The sequence below is a fragment of the Vitis vinifera genome, chromosome 13 (assembly GCF_030704535.1).
Source record: "Vitis vinifera cultivar Pinot Noir 40024 chromosome 13, ASM3070453v1".
Classification (NCBI taxonomy): domain Eukaryota; kingdom Viridiplantae; phylum Streptophyta; class Magnoliopsida; order Vitales; family Vitaceae; genus Vitis; species Vitis vinifera.
This window is the reverse complement of record NC_081817.1, coordinates 256,534-268,163: the sequence shown is the minus strand read 5'-3', so window position 1 is coordinate 268,163 and position 11,630 is coordinate 256,534. Positions and strand designations below refer to the sequence as shown.

General features: G+C 35.3%; 1 protein-coding gene across 2 annotated transcripts; it reads right to left on the bottom strand.

Annotated features, from left to right (window-relative positions):
* Window positions 1-1,765: 1,765 nt before the first annotated feature.
* LOC100262156 (anthranilate synthase alpha subunit 1, chloroplastic) lies at window positions 1,766-11,114 on the bottom strand. Of its 2 annotated transcripts, XM_002271128.4 has the most exons (11): window positions 10,862-11,114; window positions 10,163-10,350; window positions 9,782-9,971; window positions 7,582-7,733; window positions 7,031-7,146; window positions 6,711-6,945; window positions 6,546-6,602; window positions 6,206-6,358; window positions 3,487-3,567; window positions 2,738-2,824; window positions 1,766-2,517 (listed from the first exon to the last, which is right to left on the bottom strand). In XM_002271128.4, exons 1-11 carry the CDS (start codon window positions 11,007-11,009, stop codon window positions 2,194-2,196), a joined length of 1,731 nt encoding a protein of 576 aa, XP_002271164.3. In that variant the 5' UTR covers window positions 11,010-11,114; the 3' UTR covers window positions 1,766-2,193. The 2 variants fall into 2 exon arrangements, with proteins under 2 accessions (XP_002271164.3, XP_019079487.1); XM_019223942.2 differs by having other exon boundaries at window positions 6,546-6,945.
* Window positions 11,115-11,630: the final 516 nt, after the last annotated feature.

Sequence of the window (11,630 nt, the reverse complement as noted above, 5' to 3'; positions counted from 1 at the left end):
ATTGTTTGACCAAGCGTATTGGGATAGAGTGGAAAATATAGTTTCATTATATGAGTCATTATACATGGTGCTTCAACTTATGGATTCTAAAGTTGTTCCTACAATGCCATTTGTGTACGAGCTTATACACGTGATGAAAAAGAACCTTATTCGTCAAGGAGCTGAAGATTGAATCTTCAAAATAATAAAAGATCGTTGGGAGAAAACACTAAAACATCCACTTCATGTAGTACTTAAGTACTATCTATCTTTATAAGTTATTACTTTGTATTTAATTTTCTTTAACAAAATACTAAATTTACTTAATTTTATTGTAGCATACTTCTTGAATCCAAGATTTCAATATAGGCATGGAGTTAGTAGTGATCTGGAACTACTTCAAGCGGTCCATGACGTTTTTGCAAAATTAGACCTAACTACTGAATCGCTTGGTCAATTTGGAAATTAGGTAAATCAAAAACTATTATTTTTGTCAATAAAAATGATAATTTCATTCATCAATTTATTTGAACGTTTACTAACAAATATGATATTAACACAATTAAATGTTGAATACATAGCTTGTGCTTAATTGTTGAATACATAGCTTGTGCTTTTTTGAGATGCAAAAAAAAAAAAGATTCGGTGATCGAACGGCGATTGCAGCAAGGTCAACCATGGTGTCCGGTGAGTATTTATAGGAAAAAATTGATTATCATTATTGTAAATTCACCATATCAGTATTTATATAATTATTAAATTGATTGCAGCTAAATGGTGGTTCATGTATGGGAATCAAACACCTACATTGAGAAAGTTAGCTGTCAAAGTTCTCTCACAAACTGCATCATCTTCTGCTTTTGAGAGAAATTGAAGCACGTTCGCTCTCATCCACACAAAACAACGAAATCGTTTGGCTTACCATCGACTGGAGCAATTAGTTCCTTGTTACTATAATATGAGGCTAAAGTTATGCAATATGGAGGCAGAAAATGATCGAGTTGCTAAAAAAGATTACCTTGATCTTCTTGACATTTCAGCCGAGGTGGGTGAAGAAGAAGATAATCAGTTGTTCAAATGGGTTAGACCTATACACTTAGATGATGAAGTTGGAAATCCTGATCCACGAATTGCCACTTATGCTCGAAAATTTGGAGTTAATGTTGAACGTGTGTTGTCCAAAGAAGTTCATTCTGAAAGTTTTAGCAAAAATACTAATGATTCATTTCAAGCGGCATTGAATTCCTACCAAGAGTTTGACTCCACAAGTGTTGGCCACAGTAGTAGACCTAGTGCAGCAGGTACTTTTGCTTCTGGTTACGATGGTTCAAGAAGTGGAACTGATGATGGAGGTGATAATGCGGGAGGAGATATTTGGGAATGTCAACAAAATCAATATCCAGTCAGCCAATTTACTTGTAAAAATGATTTCACACACTGCACACAAGATGGAGTATGGTATGCGTGTTGCTCCCCTTTTACACAAATGTCATACCAAGTTCCATACAAGATGAAAGAAGGATTTGACATTAACACATAAGTGAACCTTGAGTATCCTATCCATGTAGAGGCAGTGAACAGGACTCAAGAGATATATGCATGGCATGTTAGAATTTTTAATCAATATTATCGAGCCTCATTGGGTTGGTACCAATATTATCTCCAACAACAAGATGAGGTTCTTTCATCTACCAATTCCATTGAACCACATCGATCTTCATTTTGGTACTAAAGGGACATTGCAATGTAATATAATCAAATCATTGATATTTAATGAAATGACGTATTTTATGTGACTTCATAATGAGTGTACAATTACAAAATTAACATTTCTTATAAATCAACATGATATAATTACATCTAATATCGCAAATTATATCATACATATATCAAATTCTTTAATAAAACAACTTTAAAATATTTATTATACTTATAATTATATTGTTATAAGGTTTTTATTACATTTCCATGAGTTTTTAACAATTTATCTTCAATATATTCAATATATACACGATATATTAGTAAAATCGAATTACCGATATATCCGTGATTACCGATATTTTTATCCTTGGTTATACCTTGGGTTTAGGTCTCAGACCATATAAGCTGTTTTTCTCTCTGTTTTTCCCTCTCCGTAATTTTTCAATTCAATCAATGAAGAATCATCTTCTTCTATTTCCCTCACTTTTCTGATACGTAATTAAAAGGTTGAGGTCATTTCTTAACAAATGCTGCTTCAGCCAAGTCAATGGCACAAGCCAAAGCAGCAGCTTTGCCCTCGCAGTCCCTCTGCTTATCATCAACAACACTATCAGCCACAATCCCAGCACCAGCTTGAAAGTATGCAACCCATTCCCTGCGCAATTTGGTATCTTTGTAGGAGAACAGTGTGTCGTATCGGTTTCCAGTTGGGAAGACAATGGTCCTGAGAGTCAAATCAATTTCCATATCACCAGTGAAGGAAACATTTCCAAATCCGCCACCATATGGCCCACGCCTGGATTCTTCCCACTCATCAATTAACTCCATAGCCTTCACCTGCATCACTTATAGCTGGTGGTGATCAGAACGAGGCAAGTGTCCTGCTTTGGAATGAAATACTTGCCAAGATTTGCCATCTGAATTAGATCGTTTGTAAGTAGTTCCAGCATGGGAAATCAAGTTTTTAATCCACAAGTATTTCATCACCTGGTCTAGAACAAGAAACATGCAGAATAAAAAGCAAACCATAGCAAAGTGAATATGCAAAATAAGTAACCTTTGGTGCTCCACTAACTGCTCCAACATGCAGTATACTGCGCAGGGCATTCCAGCTAGTGAGATGATCTTGCAACTCCCCTGTAACCTGGAAAAAATGGCATCCATTTTGTAACAAAAGGTTACTTATTGTTTATATCAATTTTCTCCTGACTCTTGTAAGATTGGAAATCACATGGAACAAAATGATCCAGTTTCAACTTCTATAGCATTTGAGTACTCAAAATCATTCTATAAATGAAGTCACTCATCACCAGAACCACTAAGATAGTGGAGAATAGAAGGTCCTAAGGAGATACTAAACCAAACTTTTTTATGTAATAAAAAAAATATTTTAAACTAGAAAAAATTACAGATGTACTGATTTCTTTGGATGCAGTGTGGAAATGCCACAATCAAGAAGGTAAACAAAGCCCTTGCAAATGTGGCATAGCCGTTCTGATAGCTGTTAAATAAAATAGTAGTATGCTAATCCACCTCTATGTGGATGTATGAGTCAAACTCATATCAGACCAAAGAATTTTGATCATCAATGATATGCACAAAAATTACTCTTCATATTAGTAAAATTCTTTCTATTAAAGGAAGATCTATTACAACAGAAAAGACACACACATATATATAGGTGAAGTTATAAGATGCCAGGTATTATCATAAGTTCAGATATTTGCTTTATGCAGAAAATTATTTCTGTAGGAGAAACAGTAATGCTTCACAATACACGCATAACCCACATTCTGATATCCTTACCGTGGAACTGATGTGCATTACATGTGAAAAACATTCAACAGCTTTCAGGTCTTCCACCTTCAGAGAGCCAAATTTGGCAACCTGCAACAAAACTTGTCATGCAATATATGCTTTGAAAGAAGAATGCACAACAATTCTGAGGTACATGCAAGAATAAAGACTTGTTTAGCCTATCAAAGAAAAAAGAGTAAAGACTCGTTTACTAAACAATTAATACTTAGTTAAGGGCACATGCTTGAATATAGAGGAGTCCTGAAATCCATCCAGATTGTGTGGGAACAAGTTTGTGTAACAATGGTATAAATTGCTTCGAAACACAAGAAGTTTTCTTTCTATATTTATAGGTAATGATTTTTTTCTTTTAACAGAAAATGGCATTAAGAAATTGGCAATACTTAATTTACCATCATACAACAAAGTTCCTAGGAAGATAACAGCAACTTAAGCACGAGGGATTTTGATACTCACTCAAATTAGTTCTTTTTCCTCATCAAATTGGATTCTGAAAAGAACCATGCAGTAACTTGCCTCCGTGTTATTAACATATCTCCTTTTAGGATAGAATGTGTTTCATTAAATGAATTTCTTTTCTCAAAAGAAATAAACATGTAAAGAGTGAGTACTGTTAAATTGTAATGACAAATTGTAGGAATCCCATATCCCTGATGTTGTCTTCTCTTAGATTGGTATGTCTATTCCATCTAACTGAGATTAAGAGAGTTTGTGTTAATTTGACCTCAAGCATCTGCATTAAAGCTCTGCCCAAACCTATATAATGAGGGCAAAGACACATTAAGCTGACTTTGTGGCATATGACATGTGATAATTTGAAAAAGGAACACAAGATTAAGTATTGACCTAGGAATACAGAAGTGAAAAATGCCATTGCATAAGCCTAATAAAAATAAAGAAACAAGAAGTACCATTGGTCACATAGTCACATATCTGATCCAATCATAACTTGGTTCAATCATGAGCAGACCCAATAAAAAAAACCTCTCAAACCTAATCCCATGATTCTTACATCCTACCATTTATATCTTGAGATCTTATAATTTCAATCAAGTCCTACCACACAATGTTGGTGATGGTTCACAAATCCAATTTTGGGAGGATACTTGATGAGGAAACCAGCACTTCTAGCATCCTATTACCTCCTCTTCATAGCTGGTCTAGATTAAGAGATTCCCCTGTTTCTAACTTTGTTCTTTGACTAATGACTCCTCTTGGAATTTTCATTTTTGGGGAAGCCTTTGGAATAGTGAATAGATGACCTCTCTTCCCGTATTGTCTTGCTAAGAAACCCATTCAATCCCCAAACGCAGATGAGATTTGTTTAGGTTTGTCTGCTGGTGGTAGTTTTTCATCCAAATCCTTTTCCTGCGCTCTTTAGAAATGATTTAGGCATTCCTCATTTCCCTCATGGTAAATTTATATGGTTAGCTAAGACAACTCCAAAAGTCAGAGCCTTTGCTTGATTGGTGGTTGATAAGAGGTGAATGGTAATGTTTTTTGAAGCCCTATAGAACAATTAGCTCTGAATGTTGCTTATTATTCTTGGAGAGTGGGCATTATTTGGACCACCTTCTCCTCCATTGCCCTTGTGCACTAAGGTTATGGGGATATTGTTCACTTTAACAAAATCTTTCAGAGGTTGGAGAGAAATCCTGAAGGGAGAGCTTTGTGGGGGAAGCTATTCCAATCAGCTTGGATTATCTGGCTTGAGTGAAATGCCAGGATCTTTAAGTATAGGAGGAAATCAGCGGATAATTCTTGGGATAGCAAATGCCATGTCATTTCCTTTGGGATGTTTGTATGCAAGCAATTTTCTAGGGCGTCCCTCAGTGGTATCTTGCTAGGTACGTGAGATTTGTTCTAGCAATGGAAGGGAAGAGGCTGTCAGATCTCAGTTGCTTCTTTAGGACCTTTAATGTTTCTTTTCCCGTACTTTTTCATAGCTTGAAGGACATCTCATCTTTCCTTTATATATATGCATACATACATACATTCATACATATATACATACATATATATATATATATTACTAGTCCATTTTTCATCAGAGGAAAAGAAAAACCAATACTTATTATTTTCACTTTCTCCACCCAAGACTGAAGCTGAAAAGCACCCCAATCCATGGAACAGAAAAAAATGTCTACATACAATGACAAAAATTCAACATAATCTTCACTTCTTCAGCAATATATCTTTAAGACAGCAATCCCAACAAGGAAAATCCATAATCCTATATTCATTATGCAATAAACACAAACACAAGACAAAATATCTAGGAAGTTTTCTAAACAAAACTTGGCACAGTGAAATACCTGATCTCTGAATTTGAAATTTCTAACAACAAACTAAAAGCAATTAAGTAGTTAAGAGCAACTGGTGACAGTATAGAGGATGGGTATGATGGCTCAGTTAAAGAATGCTACCTTATTTTATATTAGCCAATTGCCATTTATCGATTAATTTGAGATTTTAAAAATTCAGATATGGCACTTCAATTCTCTGAAAATCAATATCCAAAACAAACAATACCTAAGGCAACATAGATGACACAAGAGGAAAGATAGTATTATGGTGAAAGATCACATGCACCAGCTAATTATGAGAGATAGAATTCAGCAGAAACACCAAACGAGCAAGCTATGGGCTTAAAGCTTTAAACACTACATAATAGATGTTTTCATAAAGGAAGTTGGTTAAGAGAAACCTTTCCAACATTATTTCGCCCCAGATCAACCAGCATAATGTGTTCTGCACATTGTTTTTCATCATTTAGCAGTTGCCCTTCCAACATCTCATCTTCATGGATCGTTGTCCCTCTTCTAACAGTTCCAGCCAATGGTCGATTAACAATGTTATTCTGCCCATAAATTGAACTTCACTGTTGGTGGACGTAAAAGTTATCAACATTATACTTAGTGAACTAGGAATCTTAAAATCACAACCTTGCTCGTATAGAGTAAGAAAAATCATTTCTAAGCTGAGGAATCAATTCAATCAACAACATCAAATCAAAGTAATATATGTAAATAGTTCTATCAATTAACCTTCTTTACATGCGTGAGAATTTCTGGGCTTGAAGCAACAAGGACACATCCTCTAGCCTGATTGAGAAATAGAAGATAAATATAAAAAATTACAAACCCAGAACTACTAAAAAAATACATGTAAAAGTAGTACAATAATGTATTTGTAGAGGAGCACACACATACTTGTAAGTACGCCATAAATGGACTCGGATTCACAACTCTGAATGCCCTGTAAACTTCAAATGGGTCAGCAAATGTTCGGCGTTCAAAACATTGACTTAACCCTATCTGGAAAATATCCCCTGCCCGAATATGTTCTTTTGCCTTTTTGTATGCTTCACTTGTCATGTTTGACTCATTCAAGGAAGAACTGAAACTTTGAATGTGTGACTCTACACAACCTGGAGATAGCTTAGGTCTAGCACAATTGAAATCCGATTAAAAATTGAATTAATTTCACAAGACTATACTGGTGTAGACTAAACAGCATAATAGTCACTCACGGGTCAATGTCTTGTACTCTAGACAACAATATTTCCAGGCGTTTCATCCCATCAACATATGCCTTCTCAACAGAGGAGTGCAGATCTAGCCGAACCCAATGAATGACATGTACTTTCTGGGAGTGAACAGAATGCCAATGAGTGCTCAATCATTGTGATAAAAATGCTTTGTAGCAAGGGAATCAATATCGTGGTTCTTACAGGTGTTTTCTTGCAAATTATATGGGACAAGTTTCGAAGCACTAAAATGGGAAATTAGTTTTTTTCGAAAAAGTAAAACACTAATTATCTGACATATCTGTCTTCACAGCTATATCCTAATTATGCCTCAGTGACTTGGTCATCCAACCATGTACTTCTTTCCAATAAAGTCTTTGCATGTCAAAGGAGCCAGAGATTGAAAACAACTTTTCTCCAACATCAAGAATTGGAAATAGGAGAATATCCATTCCAAGTGTTGAATTAAGCAGGGAAAGTGGTAGAAGGGAGGATTTTCAATGATATACACTGTTTAAGAGAACAAACATTGATGACCAACCAAAAAAGAGTACCTTTTCCACATGATCAAACACAATCACATCATCATATAGGGCTAGATGAATGTCTGCGAGATTTCTGTCATCATCTTGTGCTTTTGAGAATGGCAGCTTTTTCTTCTCCACATAACAAACCGTATCATATGAGAAAAAACCAACCCATCCACCTATTTAAAACGGTAGTTAATTACTAAGCATGGATTTTCATATTTTAAAGGAACCAGTATTGATCAAGAATACAATAAGGAACATAACCCACATATCTCTACTTCTACAGATCCACAGCCTATAATGCATCCTAGTAGTGACTTGTTAACAGCAAAATGCAAATGTAACAAATATACCATGCATCAACAATTAAATGCCATAAGTTAGCTTTTCTATATAACAATTATCAACTTTGCTACAGTGTGTGCATGTGTACCTACACCAACAAAGCACAGATGATATGAAAATTGGAGGTTAGTTGTTGAATTGTACATTCTTGGGAGTATAGGCCCTCTATTTAATTTCATCTTTAACATACAGCATTCAGTAATTGTGGTTCTTTGCAGGAGTAGATAGTTCATAATTTCTCTTTTCTCCACCTGCTTTGCCTCACTAACCTTACTAGTGAACATAATTAAAGGAATGTTTATGAGAATTGTTATCTATCCTAGTGGTCTAACATATTGAGGGATGTGTGACCAAGTGAGGATGTATTGGGGACAGCATCTAAATTGAGGATATATTAAAGATAGGGAAAATGTCATCCTGCCTCAAGATTTTCACATATCTTAATGTCATATTTGCATCAATAGAATTTTAGTTATTCATTTTCAACTTCACCACCGCTCTTGCCTAATCCAAATTAAATCTACCCTTCAAGCTGCCAAAAGGTGTTAAGTCTCCTGCAACATCACATGTTTCATCCATGTTCAGAGAAGAACATCCATTTGGGCATGTACACTCCATAGTTGCGTTTTCGATGACCCTTGCTGCGACTATTTCCAAATGGCATGCCATAGTCTAGTGTTAAAATTTATTGTTTGTATGCACAGAATATGACAAAGTTGTAAAGCACCATATTTGGGAATTATATAAGTCAAAATTAAAGACTCCAAGAATGATAGCTATCATGATTGAAAATTACTTGCCCATCTAGGTTTTGAGAACTTTGTTATCCACTTTCTTAAAATATTTTTAGCCATCAAACTATGATAGGATAAAATCAAAGAGTGCACAATCTCAACCATCTTATTCTTAATCACAGTTAACTGGAAAGATCTATATGGATAAAAATAGGATGATGAGATCATTGAGGACTATCTAATTTCTTGCTTGTTCCTTTGGATGAAAGCGCTCAATAGGAGAAAGTTTTCCAATCAGATAGTTAAAGAACATTGCAACAAGATTATTATTTAGAAATAAAATTTCTTCACTAGAATCATCCTGTGGTAATTTTTAGATTAGTATGGATTTGCTATATATTCTAAGACGTTCAAAAGCCAATGCTTCACAAAATAGAGATGAAATTTCAGATCTCAAAATATTCACTCCTTTGCAGAAGTCAGTCAAACTTGTTTCAGAACTCAACGACCAAAAATAGTAATAGAATTAAAGTTGTAAGTCATATTCACTATTGACCAAATTTTCCCTTTAAGCGCTCAAAGCTTTTTATCTCCAAATTTTGGCATTAATGGTAAGTAACAACTTCCAAAGTACTTCGGTCTTTGGTTGTTTCATTGGCATTAATTGCTGATACACCAACCTCCTCAGCGTTTAGTTCATTTTCTGGTTTCACCGGTGACAATGAGAAATACAAAACTCTGAATGATAGTACATGAAATAATTACAGCTGCTGTATATATATTTTTACCAATATAAATTATAGAAAGCAATTCATAGAACCAATTACAGCATCCTATCCCATTTGACTGGAGAAAGTAAATCTATTTAACTGATCCAACCACTCCTACGACTACCCAACTTTCACACAAAATTCAAACAACTTATGATCCGCATGTTTAGGCAACATCACTATTTGCAGGCATTACAACATATAATAAAAGAAAACAACAGTCGGTTTGATAAAATCATTGGTTCTTCACTTCAAGACAATTTCCAGGTAAAGCATGTCTAATGCACAAGTAATATTCAGCTTGAGTCATTGGTTTTCAAATAATTTAAACTGAATCATAAACAAACATATAATTAATTAACAGTGTCCTCTTACCGCAAAATGTATCTGGAAGTTCATCAAGAAGTTGGGGTTTCCACCCCTCTGCAATCCTTCTCGGAATCACCATTGGATCCTCGACCAATTCCTCAGTCCTCAGCCCTTCCTCATGGTCCATTGTGATAACTTTATTTTCTTTAGCCACAATTTCCATGCATGGTTGTGCTCCTACCACGCTGTAGCGTCCCTAATAGTATACCATCATCTCGATGTTCAGTCATCTAATTTTTTTTTTTTTCATAGGTAAAAGCAATTGTATTGAAAATTTAAAAGTATACACGACGTATACAAAACAACCAAGAAGCAAAATCGATGTTCAATCATCTATGCAATGACAGGGATTCTCATATGCGATACAAAGAATGAGAGGGCTCTTACAACACTTGAATCTTGAGAGCCGGGAACCACTGATTCAAAAACAAAGCTCGGAGCCTCAAGATCACCTTCTTTGACCAAACAGCGGTAAGCCAGGATTGGAGTCAGCTGGTCAGAGAATATGCAGGCGTGAAGCGGAACAATATTTCCATTTCTAGAAGCTTCTTTGAACTTCACTGGATTGTCCTTCACTGAAGAAACCAAAACAGAACAACAAAATCACTCAGAATAAAAGCTCCGATTGCTTGCTAAGATAATGCAGGAGAAATAACAATACAAAATCAATATTGAATTTTTCAGAACTTTCCATTATTTCTGCTGTGAGAACAGAGGAAACGAAAGAGGAAAAAACTTCCACTCAACTAGGCCAAACTGAGCCTTGGGCAACTGTTTGGCTTATTTGAGTTGAGTTTTCCATCAACACAGAAAACAAAAACAACATAAAAACACGAGTCCAAAAAACAGAATTTCTTTATTTCTTCCTCGCATTTTATCCTCAACCAAACGGCGCGCAGCTCCGATCTCACAACACCCGCAACGCTCCGTTTGGGTGCCGACAAAAGTTAACAAAAACAAGAGAAATCAGACTCCGCATCTTAAACCATTCTTCACATCATCCATATTCGAAAATTTCACTTCCTAGTGTTTCCCTCAGTTTCTCTGAATCCAAACATAGCTGAAAACACCACAAGACATCAATACCAAGTGAGGGAGCAGCCAGAGACAGGCATTTGAAAGCACGTTGACACGGAACCGAGACGGAACTTCTAGTAGAAACTCCGGCGAGAAGAACATGCGATATCCGGTCACTGAAAGGCATAGAACGGTAAGAAACTGCTAGGGTTTCCATCGTCAGAAAGCAGAGGAAATGGAGGGAAAGTAGTGTTTGGAGAGATGGAAAATGGAGAAAACTGGTGAGTGCGAGACGGCTTCGTATCTGTAATAAAACCTCTGACTGGTCTTTATGCAGTGTCATGTTCACGCGGCCCGCGCGTCCATTTTGGGGAAAGGATCCGCCAGGTCACCACCGTATCACCCTTGCATTCTTGCAATTTACCATGAGAGACTAAAAAACATAATAAAAATTGTCTCCGTTGTCGTTGAAATAATTGTTTTTAAAAAAATAAAAAGCTACTGGATTTTTGTCCTTTTTTGTTATTTTAAAATGGATAATAGAGATATAAATGTTAGGTATATTTATTATTTACAATCCATAAGAGATTCAAACCTGCGTCCTTTTTAGCAACAAATTATGATCTGTCCAGATACTTGATAAGGTGTTTTGGAACACCAAATTATTAGCTTCTAAAAATATTAAACAATCTGTCTGGTGGGTAAATTTTTTACTAAAAATATGTTATTTTTACAATAAATATGATTCCTTTTTAAGCTTTTTTAACAATAATTGATAATTTAGCATATCTGATCAACTTTTGCATTGTATATATCATAAAAAAAAATAAGTTGAAAA

Coding starts and splice junctions, on each gene's coding strand:
- LOC100262156 (XM_019223942.2), bottom strand. CDS start 11,009: ATGGAAACCCTAGCAGTTTCTTACCGTTCTATGCCTTTCAGTGACCGG. Junction 3,568..6,205: donor GGCGAAATAATGTTGGAAAG/GTTTCTCTTAAC, acceptor GTTTTGTTGCAG/GTTGCCAAATTTGGCTCTCT. Junction 2,518..2,737: donor CAGTTAGTGGAGCACCAAAG/GTTACTTATTTT, acceptor TAAGTGATGCAG/GTGAAGGCTATGGAGTTAAT.